At 34.4% G+C, this 18,990-nt stretch overlaps 4 protein-coding genes and 1 long non-coding RNA gene across 16 annotated transcripts; 3 read left to right on the top strand and 2 right to left on the bottom strand.

Moving 5' to 3' along the window:
- The first annotated feature begins 1,569 nt into the window (after window positions 1-1,569).
- MIPS3 (myo-inositol-1-phosphate synthase 3) lies at window positions 1,570-4,614 on the top strand. The gene is made up of 10 exons (NM_121055.4): window positions 1,570-1,917; window positions 2,059-2,127; window positions 2,305-2,440; window positions 2,612-2,859; window positions 3,038-3,264; window positions 3,346-3,461; window positions 3,552-3,728; window positions 3,811-3,999; window positions 4,088-4,150; window positions 4,234-4,614. Exons 1-10 carry the CDS (start codon window positions 1,730-1,732, stop codon window positions 4,351-4,353), a joined length of 1,533 nt encoding a protein of 510 aa, NP_196579.1. The 5' UTR covers window positions 1,570-1,729; the 3' UTR covers window positions 4,354-4,614.
- On the bottom strand, window positions 4,579-6,157 carry AT5G10160 (Thioesterase superfamily protein). The gene is made up of 4 exons (NM_121054.5): window positions 5,874-6,157; window positions 5,735-5,795; window positions 5,501-5,645; window positions 4,579-4,986 (listed from the first exon to the last, which is right to left on the bottom strand). Exons 1-4 carry the CDS (start codon window positions 6,070-6,072, stop codon window positions 4,732-4,734), a joined length of 660 nt encoding a protein of 219 aa, NP_196578.1. The 5' UTR covers window positions 6,073-6,157; the 3' UTR covers window positions 4,579-4,731.
- Window positions 6,158-7,780: 1,623 nt separating this feature from the next.
- AT5G10150 (UPSTREAM OF FLC protein (DUF966)) lies at window positions 7,781-9,953 on the top strand. Of its 4 annotated transcripts, NM_121053.5 has the most exons (5): window positions 7,781-8,288; window positions 8,446-8,515; window positions 8,596-8,696; window positions 8,798-9,521; window positions 9,598-9,953. In NM_121053.5, exons 1-5 carry the CDS (start codon window positions 8,057-8,059, stop codon window positions 9,713-9,715), a joined length of 1,245 nt encoding a protein of 414 aa, NP_196577.1. In that variant the 5' UTR covers window positions 7,781-8,056; the 3' UTR covers window positions 9,716-9,953. The 4 variants fall into 4 exon arrangements, with proteins under 4 accessions (NP_196577.1, NP_001330906.1, NP_001330904.1 ...); NM_001343090.1 differs by having other exon boundaries at window positions 7,907-8,288; window positions 8,798-9,942; NM_001343092.1 differs by lacking the exon at window positions 7,781-8,288 and having other exon boundaries at window positions 8,407-8,515; window positions 9,598-9,908.
- Window positions 9,954-12,290: 2,337 nt separating this feature from the next.
- On the bottom strand, window positions 12,291-18,520 carry AT5G01675. Of its 6 annotated transcripts, none has more exons than NR_142533.1 (3): window positions 18,381-18,519; window positions 12,843-12,906; window positions 12,291-12,753 (listed from the first exon to the last, which is right to left on the bottom strand). It is a non-coding gene; the product is annotated as an other RNA (long non-coding RNA). The 6 variants fall into 6 exon arrangements; NR_142531.1 differs by lacking the exons at window positions 12,843-12,906; window positions 18,381-18,519 and adding exons at window positions 12,995-13,007; window positions 18,049-18,171 and having other exon boundaries at window positions 12,291-12,807; NR_142532.1 differs by lacking the exons at window positions 12,843-12,906; window positions 18,381-18,519 and adding exons at window positions 12,995-13,007; window positions 18,115-18,171 and having other exon boundaries at window positions 12,291-12,807.
- Window positions 12,443-18,509, top strand: FLC (K-box region and MADS-box transcription factor family protein). Of its 4 annotated transcripts, NM_001161231.2 has the most exons (8): window positions 12,443-12,736; window positions 16,230-16,287; window positions 16,466-16,527; window positions 16,618-16,717; window positions 16,796-16,837; window positions 17,032-17,073; window positions 17,784-17,855; window positions 18,066-18,394. In NM_001161231.2, the coding sequence occupies exons 1-7, from the start codon at window positions 12,552-12,554 to the stop codon at window positions 17,853-17,855; spliced, it is 561 nt and encodes a 186-aa protein (NP_001154703.1). In that variant the 5' UTR covers window positions 12,443-12,551; the 3' UTR covers window positions 18,066-18,394. The 4 variants fall into 4 exon arrangements, with proteins under 4 accessions (NP_001154703.1, NP_196576.1, NP_001078563.1 ...); NM_121052.3 differs by lacking the exon at window positions 17,784-17,855 and having other exon boundaries at window positions 18,066-18,509; NM_001085094.2 differs by lacking the exon at window positions 17,784-17,855 and having other exon boundaries at window positions 18,000-18,394.
- Window positions 18,521-18,990: the final 470 nt, after the last annotated feature.

Here is an 18,990-nt window from a genome sequence, read left to right as displayed (position 1 = left end):
CTAAAACCACACAAAAAAAAAAAAAAAAAAAAAAAAGATGGAAGACAGCCGCATGATGTTGGCGTATGGAATAAGCATGGACATACTTTCCTACTAAATGATAATAATAGTTAATTATATATTTTTTCTTAATTGAAGATGAAACGTATTTTATGTTATTTCCCTTCTTTTATAAATAGAAAAATTTCATAACCATTCAAATTTTCATCCTAAACTTTTTCTTTTTTCTACATCTTAAGGAAAGTCAAAATTTATAAGCACTAAAATAGCTAGAAAAAGACTATCGAATAGTTGACAAAACAACCAAAAAATGAAATGAAACTATTGAATAAAATTGACATACGAAACAACCAACTGAATTTCACTACACGGATACATAATTGGGCCCTGACCCACCCCGTATGCTTTATTATTTGGATAAGTTTATATAGGTTTTGTTCCTCTCCAATTGTTAGGTTTTTTTCTTCTGATTTATTAAGTTTTCATGAAAAATAAAGCTGATTCCAACTTTTGTGTTATTATCACTATGATGAATTAATATTCTTTATAAAAAAAATAGTTTGAAAGAGGGAAAAAAAAAAGCCAATCCATTGCGATAGATAGAGCCCAATTTCCGAACCAAAAAGAGAGATACTGTATATGGTAAGAAAAAAAAAATCAAAAATTAACGTCCACGTGGACTTGTATTTATATTTGAGGAGTGTTAGTTGTCAGCAACACTCACCTAATTTTCAACCCTAGACAAAACACGTTTCCATTACTCTCGCATCTGTAATTCAGTCACGTGCACGGTAGATCCTGAAGATACTACTACGAAAGTTATATGGGCTATTAATGATTTAATTAGAAAGCCCATATAAAAATCCCTTTCGATTTGGGCTTTCGTATTGTTAGCGCATTGGAGTGTCTTTTCATTCGTATCACTGATCTTTAAAGGTTAACTTATCTACATGTTGAGTTAGTCACAGCCACCGTACGAAGAAATCTTCCCCGTCCATTGCATGACCACGCTTAGCTATGATAGACACTAACCAATCACGTTCACTTTTTGATGTTACACTGACACTGACGTACTGTCACATGTATGAAGTTTGAAAAGTTCTTCTCTACAAGAAAAACATAACATTGTATTCCACCAATATCATCTTTAGGAATTGTTTATTTTCTATAGAAATGGACGAGACGTGTAACAGAAATAACTGAAATTGGAAATATCGAAATTTCAATATCAAATAGGCCAATTATATGGGTGTTCTGTCATGATGTTGCAATCCCTTACAGTTGAACAACACAAAAGTCAAAACTATAAGAAAGATAAAATTAACCAGATAAGAGTTTCTCTTTTGAACACATTTTATAGAAATGAATCTTTTTACACTTTCCATAATCCCATAAATTGTGAATAATAATCATATCATAGAGTTTTTATTACCATTAATTTCTAGTCAACTAACTTTAAATTTTAACAGTTTCCATTTCAAGTAATCTAATAAAAAATATTTACATTAAGTAATATAATCGTTTTACACTTGTCATAATCCCATACTGTAATATACTGTAAAGTTGGTAACCAAATAAAAATATTTTAGTGTCCAATCCCGTCTATAAAACACGACCATGGTCTCTCAAATCTCAATGCATTCAGAAGCACTCGAGCAAACATAATATATCTCTCTCTTCCTCTCTCTCTCAAGCATCAATTAATTCTCAAAGTCTTCCTTAGGCAAAAATGTTCATCGAAAGCTTCAAGGTTGAATCTCCGAACGTGAAGTACACCGAGAATGAGATCCACTCAGTGTACGACTACCAAACCACTGAGCTTGTTCATGAGAACAAAAACGGTGCTTTTCAATGGACTGTGAAGCCAAAGACTGTGAAGTATGAGTTTAAGACCGACACTCATGTTCCCAAACTTGGGTCAGTCATCTTATTCTCTAAAATCATTTTAATGTTAGATAAAATATTTTTTTCCTTTTTCAGTTAAAATACTTTTTAATAGATTTACAATTCATTATTTGATTAACGCAGTTTTTGCTTTGTCTGATTAAATTTTGGCAGAGTAATGCTCGTTGGTTGGGGAGGCAACAATGGTTCTACACTTACCGCTGGTGTTATCGCCAATCGTGAGTAAGTAAAATATTTTTTCTTCTTAATTGTTTGTTATAATAAACTGTTTCAAAAGGGAATAAAGTTGTGTGTCCTATGGTGTGTGGGATTATAATATATTCATATTCCCGCAATTGGATATTGAATAATGAGCAAGTTGAATATGTTCTTATATAATGAAACAAAAAATGGTGGCAGGGGAATATCTTGGGCTACAAAGGAGAAAGTGCAACAAGCTAATTATTTCGGGTCATTAACCCAAGCATCTTCTATTCGGGTCGGGTCATTTAATGGTGAAGAAATCTATGCTCCTTTCAAAAGTCTTCTCCCCATGGTACATTATACTTATTTAACTATTGTTGAATGTGACTTACAAAAGTAGAAAACAAGATCTCTTTTTTATACTTTTTTTAATTAGTGGATATTTTGGTCGGCAAATTAAACTTTGAAAAACATCAGTAAATAGAGAAAATAATAAATGATTAATGGGTTATGAAAATGATAGGTGAATCCGGAAGAAATTGTGTTTGGAGGATGGGACATAAGTGACATGAACTTAGCAGACGCAATGGCACGAGCCAAGGTCCTAGACATCGACCTTCAAAAGCAGATGCGTCCGTTCATGGAACACATGGTTCCACTCCCCGGAATCTTCGACCCAGATTTCATCGCAGCTAACCAAGGGTCACGTGCTAACCACGTGATCAAAGGCACCAAGAAACAACAACTCGAACAAGTCATCAAGGACATCAGGTAACACAACGTCTTTACTATTGTAATAAAATATTCTAAGGTAACATAACGGTTTATGTTTATTAGCAAATTAAATGTAAATTTTCTCTCTGCTATAAAATTTCCAAAATTCATTAGATGTATCATGATCGTAATTTTTACAAGACAATTTGATAATGAAAATTTTAAAAATAATTAGGGAGTTCAAAGAGAAAAACAAAGTGGATAAAGTGGTGGTACTGTGGACGGCAAACACAGAAAGATACAGCAATGTGGTGGTTGGTCTTAACGACACGACGGAGAATCTCATGTCATCTTTGGACAAGGATGAGGCTGAGATTTCTCCTTCTACACTTTACGCCATTGCTTGTGTTCTTGAGAACGTTCCTTTTATCAATGGAAGTCCACAAAACACTTTTGTCCCTGGTAACTAAATTAAACTATATCTAGATAGTATTAATGACCTTCAATTTTCTATAGTAATCACATTTTGCTTATATTATACAGGGCTTATTGAATTAGCCATAAAGAGAAACTGCTTGATCGGTGGTGATGACTTCAAGAGTGGTCAGACCAAGATGAAGTCTGTCCTCGTCGATTTCCTTGTTGGCGCCGGAATCAAAGTACTTAATCCTAAATAAGTATCCTAATTAAATTTATTTTATATGGTAACGTTACAAAACGAAATTAATTGCATTTATCTATATGTATAGCCGACGTCGATTGTCAGTTACAACCATCTTGGGAACAACGACGGCATGAACTTGTCAGCACCTCAAACATTCCGGTCAAAGGAGATATCGAAGAGCAATGTCGTGGACGATATGGTTGGTAGCAACGGAATTTTGTACGAGCCTGGTGAACACCCTGACCACGTTGTGGTCATTAAGGTGATTAATTTTACTATTAATTATAATTATCCAATCTAACAAATCACATTAACATAAATTATACTATTGGATGGTGTTGCAGTATGTGCCATGTGTAGGAGACAGCAAGAGAGCAATGGATGAATACACATCAGAGATATTCATGGGAGGGAAGAACACGATTGTGATGCACAACACTTGTGAAGACTCTCTCTTGGCTGCTCCAATTATTTTGGACCTTGTTCTTCTTGCTGAGCTCACTACTCGGATCCAGTTCATGAGTGAAAACGAGGTTTGCTATTATTTGCAAAATCGTTAGATAGTTCAATGTTTATCCAAATTGATTTAGTTGTGAGCTTGATTTTCTTGGTTTCTTGCAGGGAAAGTTTCATTCTTTCCATCCGGTGGCTACTCTCCTAAGTTACCTCTCAAAGGCACCACTGGTAAGCAAAACCGAAGCAAAACATTGTGCCGTTTTTCAATCCTAGCGACTTCCTTTAACATCACTTTCATTCAATGAATGCAGGTTCCTCCTGGCACGCCAGTTGTTAATGCTTTGTCGAAACAGCGTGCAATGCTTGAGAACGTACTCAGAGCTTGTGTTGGACTTGCTCCTGAGAACAACATGATTCTCGAGTACAAGTGATCAAAGAGACCAATTCAAGACCCCCTTTCTTAGCTATGTTGCTTTCTATGTTTAATAAATAATTACATTTCTAAAATGTAAGTGTTCTTTTCTTTGTCTTTCTCTCATTTACAAATGTCATCTATGTGGTTTCGTTATCTTCCCCAGCCAAATATGTAATGGTATCTCGCGCTGAATTGGGATTGTCTTTCATCTCATTTCAAACTATAATATATATTTGGGTCATCTAGTTATTAAAACTGAAGTTGCTTTTTTAATATAATCATAATGTGCAAACAAACATCATAAATTGAAGATAGAAATGAGACTCAACTTAGGATGTGACAACTAATTAGCAGCCACAAGGCCCATATGAAGAAGAAAGAAACAAAGGCGTGATCACTCTTCTTTTCCCATAGCCATCAAGAACTCTCCTTCACATACCACAGAGTTCCCTACATATGCTTTCCCTTCCATTTTCGCTATCCCAAACCGCTTCTGCAACTTCACAAGTGTCATCCTCATCACCAGCGTATCACCTGCAATCACTGGCTTCCTGAATCTGACTTTGTCGATTCCAGCAAAGAAGAAGTTGCTTCTAGATCCGCCAACTTCTGGTTGTAGCATCACTATACCTCCCACTTGAGCCATTGCCTGTAGAACCAAAACATATACCATACCACTTAGTAGTGTTGTTATGATGTGTAAAACTCAGCAACTCTATGAATAAACTATATGTAGCTCTTATTAACTGCAACAACACATAAGGAGCCTCCTAACAATTCATTCCACATACATTTGGGATAGAAATTACTAGTTTTATCACAGCATAAAGCTATGATCCAAGAATCCTTTAGAACAACTTATCTTAATCTTAAATCAAGTCCCTTTCTTAAATTTCGAGCTTCGGAGATCTCTATTAACCGACCCTTAACTGAAACTTAAACCAAAAGCCTTCACCTGTACTTCCCTCAAAACTTGAACACAAATTTCACCCTCACTCTATTCCCCAAAATCACAATTCAAAACCAACTAATCAACTAAGCAATCAAGAAACAGAGCAAAAAGTAAATGTCTAGGCTCAAAAAGCTTCTCTTTTAACTATAAATATATGCAAACAGATTGAACTTTTGGAGTAAGAAGAGAGAATAGGGCAAATGCAAATTACCTCAACCATGAGAACTCCAGGCATTATAGGTCTCTCAGGGAAATGCCCAGGAAAGAAATTGTCATTAATGGTAACGTTTTTAATAGCTACCGCAGATACACCAGCTGTGTACTCTATCACTCTATCAACTAACAGAAATGGGAATCTACACAACAAGATTCAGATTTGAGAAACTGGATCACAACAATGCAAACTTCAGCTGTAAAAAGAACAATGCTTTAATAAAATTATCACCTGTGAGGCAAAATCTCTTGTATCTTATTGATGTCCATCACTGTCGGAAACGCCTCATACCCTGACACAATTAAAGATTAACAATTTATAAAAGTTGAAACTTGATTTGAAAATCAGAGTGCAATAAGAGGGAAATTACTTAGTTCGATTGGGATCTCTTTCTCTGCGGTGCTCTTTGATTCATCAGTTGAGCATAAGACGAGTGAGCTGGATCTTCGTTTGGGACGAAACGCGACGGAGCTGGATCTAAGCAACGGTGGAGATAGGGACTGATGAAGAGGAATAGCTGCAAGATTTCGCGACGGGGATACTGTGAAAACGGAGCTTGAAGCAGCCATTGCCGATTCGATCTCGATACAGAGAGAAAGAGACGGAGAATTCGAAGGGAGGAGTTTTCAAAGAGCTTCCAACGGAAACAATGGTGGATTTGGTGGGTGAAGAAAATGGGATGATTATATGGGCCTTTTTGTTGTTTAGGCCTGAGTTGGGCTTTTTTAGGCCCAATTAATTATTTTCCTAATTGGAAATGGATTCTTATATGGGCCTTTCTTTTAGATAAACATCTAAGCCCATTAGATATAATTTTCACCTACTTTTTTGTTGTCTTGTATCAGATTCGTATCATTCAGCTAGTATTTCTAATATGGAAGGTTAAAAATGCAGAAACCGTATTTGGTAACCGTTGGTTACAAGTTACAACATGTAGCTGCAACTACCCCCTACGCCTACAATATATAGCTGCAACTACGAATACAAACTTATAAATTTACTATTCAACTAAAATACAAGGCACTTTATTACTATTATTATTCAACTCATATTTAAAAATAGTAAAAGATCAATACATTACAACAACTACTGCAATCTAATAAAAGTCGAATACATCTAATCATTGCGTTGGAGAGACGGAGAAGTTTAGGAGATGCTATAACAGTATTATATCATTTTAAGCCAAATGCATATATGTATTTCATTTATGTAGATGGACGTTTTTTGTATATTATAAAGAACGATGGTATTATCATGCAATATTCATTGTATTTATTATTGCATTTCTATAGATCAATGTTGATCATACAAAATATTTTCGAAATTAATCAAAATTTATCAAATCATTTTCAAAATTTAATGTTCTATTTTTTTGTCACCTTTCAATATTTAATGTTCATTTGTACGTTTCCCCCTTTTTTTAAAATGGTTTTTCTTCTATGAACTCATAATTATTAAAAGATTATTCAGAGGTCATGAAAAGCTGACACACAAATTTAGAAAATAGCATTGTTTTGTTGGGTGGCTGGTGAGGAAGTTAAGTAGATGGGCCACTCTACGCCCAGAGAAACTCGTTTATGTCCATGCAAATGGGTTATAAAAGAACATATCCACATTCGCTGTTTCATTAAGTACCCCAAAACAACGACTAATGAAATTTAACTGTTCATACTAACCTAATTTCAGTTGATTTTCAATATATTATTGAGTTAAAACAGTTAGAATCATTTGAAAGAGAAATATTGTTTCAGAAAACCGTCCATTAAAGTTTTTACCCTATTGTATTGATGTGTCATATTGGTCTGATTTTAACGGATGTATTGAGACAGTACACAAAAGCAGTAAACAACCCTCACGTGTTCTCTTTAGTTTTTACCTAGATTCTGGAGCTCTTTTATCTTAAAGACTTGGAAGAATGTGGTTAGATACAAACAAATGGAATATCAAAAACATTATTTTTTTAATACATGAAAAGAGGTCATTAAAAGTCAAACTTCCATATGAAGCACAATGATCTTGACTCATCGTCTTCTCTGAAACAACTTTAGCTTCTATCTTTTTTATCCATATTTAGGCAAACGAAACAAATTAAATGATGTTTATTAATTAATATTCGACAATCAAAGAATATCATTAATGACATGACACATCAATTCCTCAACTAAATCTTCTAAAGCATGAGGGACCAATCTGGTCTAAATCTATCATGACCGAACCGGGTTCTAGGAACGGTTTTAGCCCATATAAAGCACCCAAAGAATAAGGTTGAACCGGATTTAAATCCAAATTAAAATCAAGATAAAATCAGAGCTGGATAGATTAAGACTGGACCGGCTTATCCCATTGTACCATCAGGTAGAAAGAAAGTAAAGCCAAGTCGTTGTCAGTTCTGGTTTGGCTCATCTCTAATGCCAATTCTGCTATCTCACAGAGAGAGCCAATTCACACACACACACACAGAGATAAATACATTCCCTTATCTTTCTATATATAAAGACCACAGTCTGTGTTAAATAATTCTCATCTCTTGTCCGGACATTATAGACACAAAAGATGGAAGCTGTAAGATGCAGAAGAGGCAGAGAGAACAACAAAAGTCCAGAGAGGATCATAAGGTCTTTGAATCATCATCAACATGATGAAGAACTTGAAGAAGAGGTCAAGACAAAGAAACCCATTTTCCGAAGAGTCCAAGTTGTTTACTATCTCACAAGAAATGGCCACCTTGAACATCCTCACTTCATCGAAGTCATTTCTCCGGTTAACCAGCCTCTCCGGTTAAGAGGTAAAAGACCGAACAACAGAAAGAGGGAGATCACTATACGCTATTTATATATAGTCCATGGGTCTTGCTCTGTTTAGTGTTTTGATCTCAATTTATGCTAAACTTTCGATTTTTGTTTCGTATACATCAACTTAAGAGTGTGTTTGTTCTAATGAAGATGTGATGAACCGGCTTACGATTCTGAGAGGGAAGTGCATGACATCACAATATGCTTGGTCGTGTAAAAGGTAACAACGCTTTTAAAATGAAGCAAAATCTGTAATCAAAAGCGCAAATGTTAAACATTGTATTTTGATATATTCATCAGGAGCTATAGAAATGGATTTGTGTGGAATGACTTAGCAGAGAATGATGTGATTTACCCTTCTGACTGTGCTGAATATGTCTTGAAAGGATCTGAAATCACCGGTAAGCTGTTAAAAATCGGAAACTCATACAAATTGAAATTTGTGATTTTGCAGAATTTGAGTTTAAAATTTTATGTTCTTGTTTGCTAAACATTTTTGTAGACAAATTTCAAGAAGTACATGTGAACAGACCATTGTCTGGTTCTATTCAAGAAGCTCCAAAAAGTCGACTTCTCAGGTCAAAACTCAAGCCTCAAAACCGAACGGCGTCGTTTGACGACGCAGAGCTCTACGTCGGAGAAGAGGAAGAGGAAGAAGATGGAGAGTACGAGCTTTACGAAGAGAAAACGAGTTACACATCTTCCACGACGCCTCAATCTCGCTGTTCTCGAGGCGTATCGACGGAGACAATGGAATCCACCGAACAAAAACCGAACTTGACCAAGACAGAGCAAGATTTGCAAGTACGTTCTGACTCGTCCGATTTGACTCGTTCCAACCCGGTGGTGAAGCCACGTCGACACGAAGTTTCGACGCGGGTCGAGGACGGAGATCCGGTGGAACCCGGATCGGGTCGTGGGTCGATGTGGCTGCAGATGATCTCTTGCGGTCACATCGCCACCAAGTACTACGCACCGAGTGTGATGAATCCGAGACAAAAAGAAGAGAACCTTCGAAAAGGAGTTTTGTGCAAGAACATTGTCAAGAAGACTGTCGTAGATGACGAGCGTGAGATGATAAGGTTCATGTCGGAGAATCCAAGGTTCGGGAATCCTCAGGCGGAGGAGAAAGAGTATTTCAGCGGAAGCATCGTTGAGTCGGTGAGTCAGGAACGAGTCACGGCTGAACCATCGCTAAGACGATCCAACTCGTTCAACGAGGAAAGGTTAGTACACCGAGTCAGCTCTAATCGACAAGTATGGTTACAAAAATTCACACTAAATCCTTAAATATTTGAACAGATCAAAGATTGTTGAGATGGCTAAGGAAACGAAGAAGAAAGAAGAAAGATCGATGGCGAAGGTGAAATGCATACCAAGAACGTGTTTAATGTCATCATCGAAGCAAATCAAGAAATAAAAAAAGAGAGTTTAATACTATAGAGTAAACGAATGATTATGGACTAGTATTTTATTAGTATTTACTGCTACAGATAGATGCAGTAAATGATAATGAATTTTAACGACTACATGTTGTTTTTTTATTATGGGGAATATATTTGCTCCACTTTATCTGACTAGTTGTTTAAAGAGAATGGAAATGGCAAAATCCGTATTCGTGTTGCAAAATCGTAAATTCAATCTAATCTTATGGGAATCCACTAGAGTGATAATATCTTTGTCGTTTCTGAAAGTTAAAATCTTGAAAATATGATATCAGAATTAAACATTGATACTGTATATAAATTAAAACTTGAAAACATAGAGATGCCTTGAAGAAAAGTGTTTTTTTTTTTTTTTTTGCCTTGAAGAAATGATAATTGACATATCCAGAAAAGGGCAAGGAGGTGGTGGGATGATTGGATATAAATCATGCCGTACATTCACCCAATCGATTCGAAGTACTTTTCGCATTAAGTTTTTTTTAAAATAAAAATTCGATATTTTTATTATCTGCCACACAATTAATAGTAAAGTTTTTATATTGACACCATACCAAAAGAAAGTTTTTTTATATTGACAAATCATGGTCTAGGGAACGTTCCATAGGGTTATCAAACATTTTCCCATCGTTTGAAAGTCCATGAAAATCATTTGGTCAGTACTCAATTTTTGTGGTAATATATATATATATATATATATAAATATAATGTTCTTTACTTTTGTTTAACTATTGATCTGATTTGCAAGAAATAAAATTTGCATATGCAATAGCGAGCAGTGGCGGATCCAAGAAATAATTTCATATGGAGCACAGTTAAAAAAAAAACAATAAAATGATAATAGTAAGGCTTGAACTTGGATTGATGTGGGGCACTATTAAGTAAAAAGCCACTGTACTACTTACATTTTAACTACAAAATGTTAACTTATATAATATTTATTGAATTCAGTATAGGGCACATGCCCTACCCATGACTAACGTGAGTCCGCCCCTGATAGCGAGTAAGAAACGAGCAAAGGAATGCAAATTATGTGAATACTATACACCAACAGTGTAGACATGTAGCTACAATGCGGCAATGTTAAAAATAAACTCAAATTGGTTTGGAGGGAACAACCTAATGCTTATAAGTACACTTTTGTGGTAAATACAATCCAATTGAAAGTCTTTGTAGGTTTGGTTTGGTCCAATGAAATTGTATGCGAGTTGAGTAAAATAACCTTAGTTCAAAACATTAGATATGTAATGGTCTAGATACGATGGTAGCCAAAGATTTGGGTTAAATTTAGAATAAAGATCAAAGAACAAATGACTGACTTCCTTATGTGTGTTTGTTTATGTAAAGTCTTAACTCGTGTCTTGCCAAATTAATAAAAAGGTGCATTATACAATGAACTAGAGCTTGTTCTCATCAAAAATTTTAACATTAATATAAGTTATTAAAATTTTGTTGATTATATATGATTTCAATATTAAATTATATTTTTTGCTTATAGCATCAAAACTTCTTGGCACAGCTCCGAGTGTTACTGAAATGTTTGTGTGGCTCCAATAGAAAAGTTAATACCAATCATGAATCATCAATATCGTTACAAAATCAGTAATCAGTTTCACCCACTCCGAGTGTTAGTGAAATGTTTGTGTGGCTCCATTAAAAAAGTTAATACCAATCACCAATATCGTTACAAAATTTGTAATCAGTTTCACCCACTTCTTTTCGTCTTGTTACTCGATATAGCCTCACCTTTCAAGTGTCTAATATAACATTTTTTAACAAAATATTACAAAACAAGAAAAATTATAGTAATTAGATTAATCATATGTAATCTATTACATATAGTAATTTGTATTAGTATCGTTTATTGTGTTACCATTCAAACGGTATAATCTATATAATTATTAGCAAAACAAAATATAGTTTTAGTAATTAATAAAATTAATATAATGATAGTGATATTCAGAATGTGGTATCTAATCATGTAAAAATATATAATAATAAAATTAGATAAAGAAGAAATTGGTAAAAAATAATTAATGAGATATAAAAGGAAAACAAGCTGATACAAGCATTTCACCAAAAAAAAAACAAGCTGATACAAGCAAAAAAGAATTAGTAACTTTGAGCTATTGCCATATGTGTGGACATTTAAGATTTCTTGTATTTTAGAAATCTTATATATTTCCACAATATATTTACTACTTTCCTTTATTATTTGTGTTAATCTCCCGAACATTATTATTTCAATACTATCTGAAAAACACATTTTTTTTTATAAAATTTGATGACGTAGGCGAGTGGTTCTTTGTTTTTACTATGTAGGCACGACTTTGGTAACACCTACTAATTAACTGCCAAATTTTAAGTTTTGAGAAGTCGGAAGAGTTCAAACCAGTTTTAGGTTTCGATATGTCTACATAGTTCAAAGATGATGTAGAGTGGAGGTTCTTTCTGCAATAGTTCAATCCGTATCGTAGGGGAGGAAAGATAGTTTTCATTTAGCAACGAAAGTGAAAACTAAGGCAATGCAAAAGTAGCAAAGACGCTCGTCATGCGGTACACGTGGCAATCTTGTCTTCAAAACACAACGTTTTTATTCACATATTTGGTTTTTTTGCATCACTCTCGTTTACCCCCAAAAAAAAAAAAATATCTGGCCCGACGAAGAAAAAGTAGATAGGCACAAAAAATAGAAAGAAATAAAGCGAGAAAAGGAAAAAAAAAAATAGAAAGAGAAAACGCTTAGTATCTCCGGCGACTTGAACCCAAACCTGAGGATCAAATTAGGGCACAAAGCCCTCTCGGAGAGAAGCCATGGGAAGAAAAAAACTAGAAATCAAGCGAATTGAGAACAAAAGTAGCCGACAAGTCACCTTCTCCAAACGTCGCAACGGTCTCATCGAGAAAGCTCGTCAGCTTTCTGTTCTCTGTGACGCATCCGTCGCTCTTCTCGTCGTCTCCGCCTCCGGCAAGCTCTACAGCTTCTCCTCCGGCGATAAGTACGCCTTTTCCTTACCTGGGTTTTCATTTGTTCCCCCTTTTATCTTCTGTTTTGTGCTCTTTTACTTTTCTGAGAAAATAAAAATAAAAAAACAATTAATATACCGTTTGGTTTTTTTCCGGCGGATCTCTTGTTGTTTCTCGGTTCTGTGTTTGTTTGTGTTTTTTTCTGCGACCATGATAGATACATGAGATAACCAAATTTAAGGAAGAACAATGTCGTGAAGAAGCTTTTTAGCTTCTTACTTTTGTTCATTTCTCTCTCTATTTCTTAAAAAAAAAAATTCTGCATGGATTTCATTATTTCCTTGGAAAAAAATTGCATGTCATTCACGATTTGTTTGATACGATCTGATGCGTGCTCGATGTTGTTGAGTGAAGTTTCAAGCCATCTTTGATTGTTTCTTACCTTTAGAGATTCCTTAAGTTTTTGAAGAGTTAATTATATATCACAAGACTAATGATTAATGTCTCTTTTCAGAGTGATTAAAATTCATTGGATCTCTCGGATTTGTATGCAATGCACTTACGGGAGATCTATAGAGTTGCTATGGGGTTAATGCTGAACAATGTATATATACCACATTGTGCAGCTATTGACTATATAAGACTATTGTTAATCTTCTATGAATTCCTATCTTTGCTGTGGACCTATTACTTGGTGATTATCCAAATTAGTGTTTTTAATTGATTCATATTTTTCATACACAGTAGTTTTGAATTTTGGTAGCTTCAAAAAACTCAGCCTCACAATTAGTACTTACCGCACATATGCTACTTCAGTAACATAATCTGGTTATCGATTGCGATTCTTTGAATCACAATCGTCGTGTGCTATATATATAACACCTTTTGCTGTACATAAACTGGTCTAATTTTAGACTAATTAAATTTCATTGTTCTCTTGGATTTGTATATGCACGTCCGGGAGATTTATAAATAAAATTAGTATGAGGTTAATGGTAAAAAGGATCAAGAAGTTTGGTTTTAAATGTAAGCCACATTAATTGGGAAACTATGACTAAAAGATGAATTGGTAATATATACATAATATTTTTAACGAATTTCTCTCCTTTTTATGGGATATGCTATTTAAAGATTGTCCAAAGGTTTATAGTTTCCCACTCTTGCAGTTACACACATAGATTTGCCTCATATTTATGTGATTGTATATCAATTATCGCCCTTAATCTTATCATCGTTGTGTTCATTTATGACTTTGTTCCTATTCGTTAAAATTGACAATCCACAACCTCAATCTTTTGTTGTGAAAATCGACAATCACACAACCTTTGTATCTTGTGTCTTTTGTCACACAACCTTTGTATCTTGTGTCTTTTGTCATGGAAATTGTCATTCACACAGCCTTGTTTCTTTGGTGCCTCTAGGAAATTGAAAATCCCACAACACTTGTCTTCATGTAAGAAATACCAACCTCTTTGGTACGGATCTATAATGAATCAATATAATCCTATATATAAGTTGTCAAAATTGAATCTGGTGTAGTGTCTACTACAACCCTCCAATATAATAACCAAATGGTTGTAGTAGTTTGGCCATGTTGGTCAAGATCGCTGGCCGATTCTCACTTGATGCATACTTTGTTAGGATTTGTTCACCCCTAGTTAGGTCCAGCCTTGGAATTGTCGAGACACCTGACTAGAACTCCTGGTCTTAATTATGATTTAATAAAGAAGAAGCCTTTTAGAACGTGGAACCCTTAGTTACTCAGTTACTCTTTTTGCATACTTAGGTTGATGCAAAGAGCTTAACTTCACAATAGGACTGATATCTATTAACAAAACAAATTAAGTGAAGTTTTGTCAAAATTGTTGGATCTTCTAGGTCAATATGTAGTTTAGTTTTTATCTGTCTTAGTCGCTTCCTTCTATGGAAGATATATTTATAGATATGTGTGATAAGTTTCCTACTAATATTAGTTAGTGTAACTTCAAGGGCAGAAAACTCTTTACTTTTATTGCTTGATTAATTTGGGGTTTAAATATAGGAAATTGGAACCTCACAGTTTCTATAAACGAGTAAGTAATTGAATGTGAAATAACAAAATGGAAGACCGGCTTCCTATTCTTAGGAGTCTTTTGATATTTGCAAAAAAAACATATACAATAGAAATATGAGTTTTGTCTAAGACTCGGTCCATGTATTTGGAGTTTGGCTTCCTCATACTTATGGTTATCTGGTTACCGCCACATCATCATTATCATCTTATGGGTCATCAATACTAGCTCTATCGCTGGAAAAAACCTTGTCCTCAAGGTTCATTGAAAAATCCGAAAAGTTTTCTCGTATATGTTGATATGGTATTACTTACAAACAAAGAGCTGATGTTACCAATTTTGACACGAGATTACTAATGAACTCATGAAAGAGGCGTTTTTAAAAAATTCTTTTTAAAACTGGGATACAAAAAGAAAAGAGGTAACTAATAATTTGATACCATTGTTCGTAGTCCTGATCAAATGTTATAAGGGTAAACATGATAGAAAATAGAGGGTAAATAGGTTTTGTTCTTATAATGGTTTTGATAACACGCTTTGTAAAGGATATAGGTGTTTTTTGATGCTAAAAGTTGTGGTATGGATCAAAACCAAAATGGAAGCTCTGAATCTCTGATAGAGGTTGCAATTAGAATTATATAAGTTAATTTGCAAATGAATTGGAAGCAGTCTTCCACTATTTGCTATTGTTAGGGAAGTCTTTCAGTTAATTTCAGAAAATTAAGAGAAATATGACTTTCTAGACTCAGTCTGTGTACTTGGAATTTTACTTCGGTTTACTTCCATGTCATCACATTGTGGCTCATCAATATATGTGTGTATATACATTCATGAGTATATATGATTTCTGGAAAAATAAAAATTGCTTGTTTGCATTTAAGATTGGGGCTGCGTTTACATTTTATATTGCATCAATTATTTCAACATAGATTCACAAACATAAATGCATAGAAACAATCTGGACAGTAGAGGCTTATGTTTAGGGTTCTTATGTACCTTAACTAGTTTGACTTTAAGTTAATCAAAGCCAGCGCTATCACTAAACTTTATCTGTATGCCTTTGTATGACTTTTCTTTGAGGGAAAATGTCATTTTCAATCTGCCGAAATATATAATAAATACATGTTAGCCCACATAATTCATTGGATAACTAATCTTTGAGCAATTTTTGGTAAATGTTTTGGTTCTTTTCTTTTCTTGAGAGAGAAAAAAAATATCAGATATTATTAAATATTGCTTACAAAGCTAAGAACAAGTTAAAACTTTTTTGAAAAAGTGGAAATTCAGATGTGCTACTGCTTAAACATGAATATTAAGATTATTGTTTTTCTGAAATGTTACGAATACTAGCGTGTTATATATATGTAAAAGGTAAGGTGTTCTCTCAATGTTTCATAGTTTCCAGTGGCCTTTTCAAGGGTTAGCTAGTAGTTTTGATCCTAACATATTTTTATTTTTTTTGTCATCTCTCCAGCCTGGTCAAGATCCTTGATCGATATGGGAAACAGCATGCTGATGATCTTAAAGCCTTGGTAATACAAACATTTTGAATCTTTTCCCTGATGGAGTTTTATAAGGCGTAAATTTACTATTAGTTTGCCGAGTGATCCTAAATATAAAATGAGGTGGTGGCTCCACATGCATTATGCATACCGCAATTTTCATAGCCCTTGTCTTTTACCGCTTCTTCTGTCCCTTTTTCATGGGCAGGATCATCAGTCAAAAGCTCTGAACTATGGTTCACACTATGAGCTACTTGAACTTGTGGATAGGTTAGTACTACTAACTAAGACTATATTTGCTCTCCACCTTTGATTACAAAGGAATTAGTTTTTTTTTTGTCAAACTATGAATATATGCAGCAAGCTTGTGGGATCAAATGTCAAAAATGTGAGTATCGATGCTCTTGTTCAACTGGAGGAACACCTTGAGACTGCCCTCTCCGTGACTAGAGCCAAGAAGGTAAGTTGATTTCGTAATGTCTACTCCTTTCTGAATTTTGTTTGCTGAGAACAACCGTGCTGCTTTTGTTTGTTGCAGACCGAACTCATGTTGAAGCTTGTTGAGAATCTTAAAGAAAAGGTCAGATATTTGCTACCAATTTTATTGTACATCAGATATATCCTCTTCTGTGTTGTCTCTGTTACTTTAAGTCTGCTTAACGAGCTTGCACACATATTTGCAACTTTCTTCATATGTTTTGGATTCCAAATTCTGAAGTTGTTAGGTTTAGAAACTTGATCGGTAATTGCTGAACATTTTGATCTTTAAATCAGGAGAAAATGCTGAAAGAAGAGAACCAGGTTTTGGCTAGCCAGGTAACGAAAGCTACATTTCCTAAAAATATATATGCATAACTAATAAGCACTGCGTGTTGTGTGTCCAATGTCCATGTACATGGACATAGATACACACTCTTATGCTTGCAGATATATATATATATATATATAGTCAGTGCATTTCAATCATTCACTAGTTAGCACTTTCCTGTCTTGTATAGTTGTATTCTAGACAATTCTTCTCAAGATTAGGGCATTTTGGTTGTTGGTAGTTTGGTTTATTAGGGTTAGTGAGATTATTACTGAATAAGAACAGAATTTTGATAACGGCTGGTTAGAGTTAAGGGAAATCAGATGAAGTTATTTTTTTATTTTTTATCGAGTATAAATTACATGATTGCTATATCATTTTACTAAATTAAGAAAAAAAAATTCCGGTTGTTGGACATAACTAGGTTTTGGTTCTTCTTCTTCGTTTTTTTCATGTTAAAGTGTTTAATTAGGTTTTGGTTCATTTGGAGATTTATGAACCTTTTATAGTCTGGTTAAGTCTGGGTTTGGTAGAGATTCAATAAGATTTCTTGATTCTCTTTCAGGTTATGGTCTGGTTCAGTCTAGTTTAGTTCAATATTGGTTTCCTTGAAGGTTGTGTAAACGTTGTCTATATTTAAGTTAATCACCTTTTAACCAAAAAAAAAAGTTTATGGACCGATTAGTTTTTTTTTTTTTGTTTTTTTTGTTATGGTTAGGTTTGGATCCGAGTGGCTCAGTTCCAACTCCAAGTGTCTAGAAGTAGTGCTACTTTTACATGCTATATATAGGTTAGATTATAAATTATAAACTGGTAAAAGATTATAGATACTGCTTCCAAACTTAAAAGCTTAAACATAAAGAACACACAAATTATGAGAAACATAACCTTCTGTAGTGTTTTTTAATGGTTGTTATTTGGTGGTGTGAAAAAGATATTCCTTGGATAGAAGACAAAAAGAGAAAGTGAATAGTGATTTTGACCTATGATTATCGTACAGATGGAGAATAATCATCATGTGGGAGCAGAAGCTGAGATGGAGATGTCACCTGCTGGACAAATCTCCGACAATCTTCCGGTGACTCTCCCACTACTTAATTAGCCACCTTAAATCGGCGGTTGAAATCAAAATCCAAAACATATATAATTATGAAGAAAAAAAAAATAAGATATGTAATTATTCCGCTGATAAGGGCGAGCGTTTGTATATCTTAATACTCTCTCTTTGGCCAAGAGACTTTGTGTGTGATACTTAAGTAGACGGAACTAAGTCAATACTATCTGTTTTAAGACAAAAGGTTGATGAACTTTGTACCTTATTCGTGTGAGAATTGCATCGAGATCTTGAGTGTATGTGTTCTTCACTTCTGTCAAAAACTTGTGTTTGCTTCACAGTGAAGAAGCCTACGGCTTATTTTGCAACAGGGACGTGGCTCTCTCTCTCTCTCTGCGCGTTTTTTCTCTCGTCGTAATTAATTTGTTTTTATCCTAAACGCGTATGGTTGGCATGGGTTTTTTGGGCCTATGTCGGTCACATTCGGCCCAATAAGCTTAGTTCTTAAAGTCATTGCTGTTAACGTGACCGACCTCTTCCATATTTTCTTTGGACTAAATTCACTTCCGTAGTTCCGTCATCCATGAAGGATCCCTTAAACTAATCCACATTTATATAATGATAACACTTCTTTTTTTCCCACTAAAATGATAATACTTTTAGACATTATATGTATAAATATAATTCACATATAGAATAGAAAAAGTTACGCTCGTATTTATATTAATTTAGATCAACAGTTCCAGACGCCATTGTCATTAATCACCTTTTAACATTTCTGATTTAAATTAAATCATAGTCTATATACTCTGATTCAGCCTACAAGATGATAAATAGAGAATCGTCAGTGTTAAAATGCACTCTTACGTAA

This window comes from Arabidopsis thaliana, chromosome 5, assembly GCF_000001735.4.
Source record: "Arabidopsis thaliana chromosome 5, partial sequence".
Classification (NCBI taxonomy): Eukaryota; Viridiplantae; Streptophyta; class Magnoliopsida; order Brassicales; family Brassicaceae; genus Arabidopsis; species Arabidopsis thaliana.
Note: the sequence above shows the minus strand (reverse complement) of the source record. Positions and strands in the feature narration are given on the sequence as shown.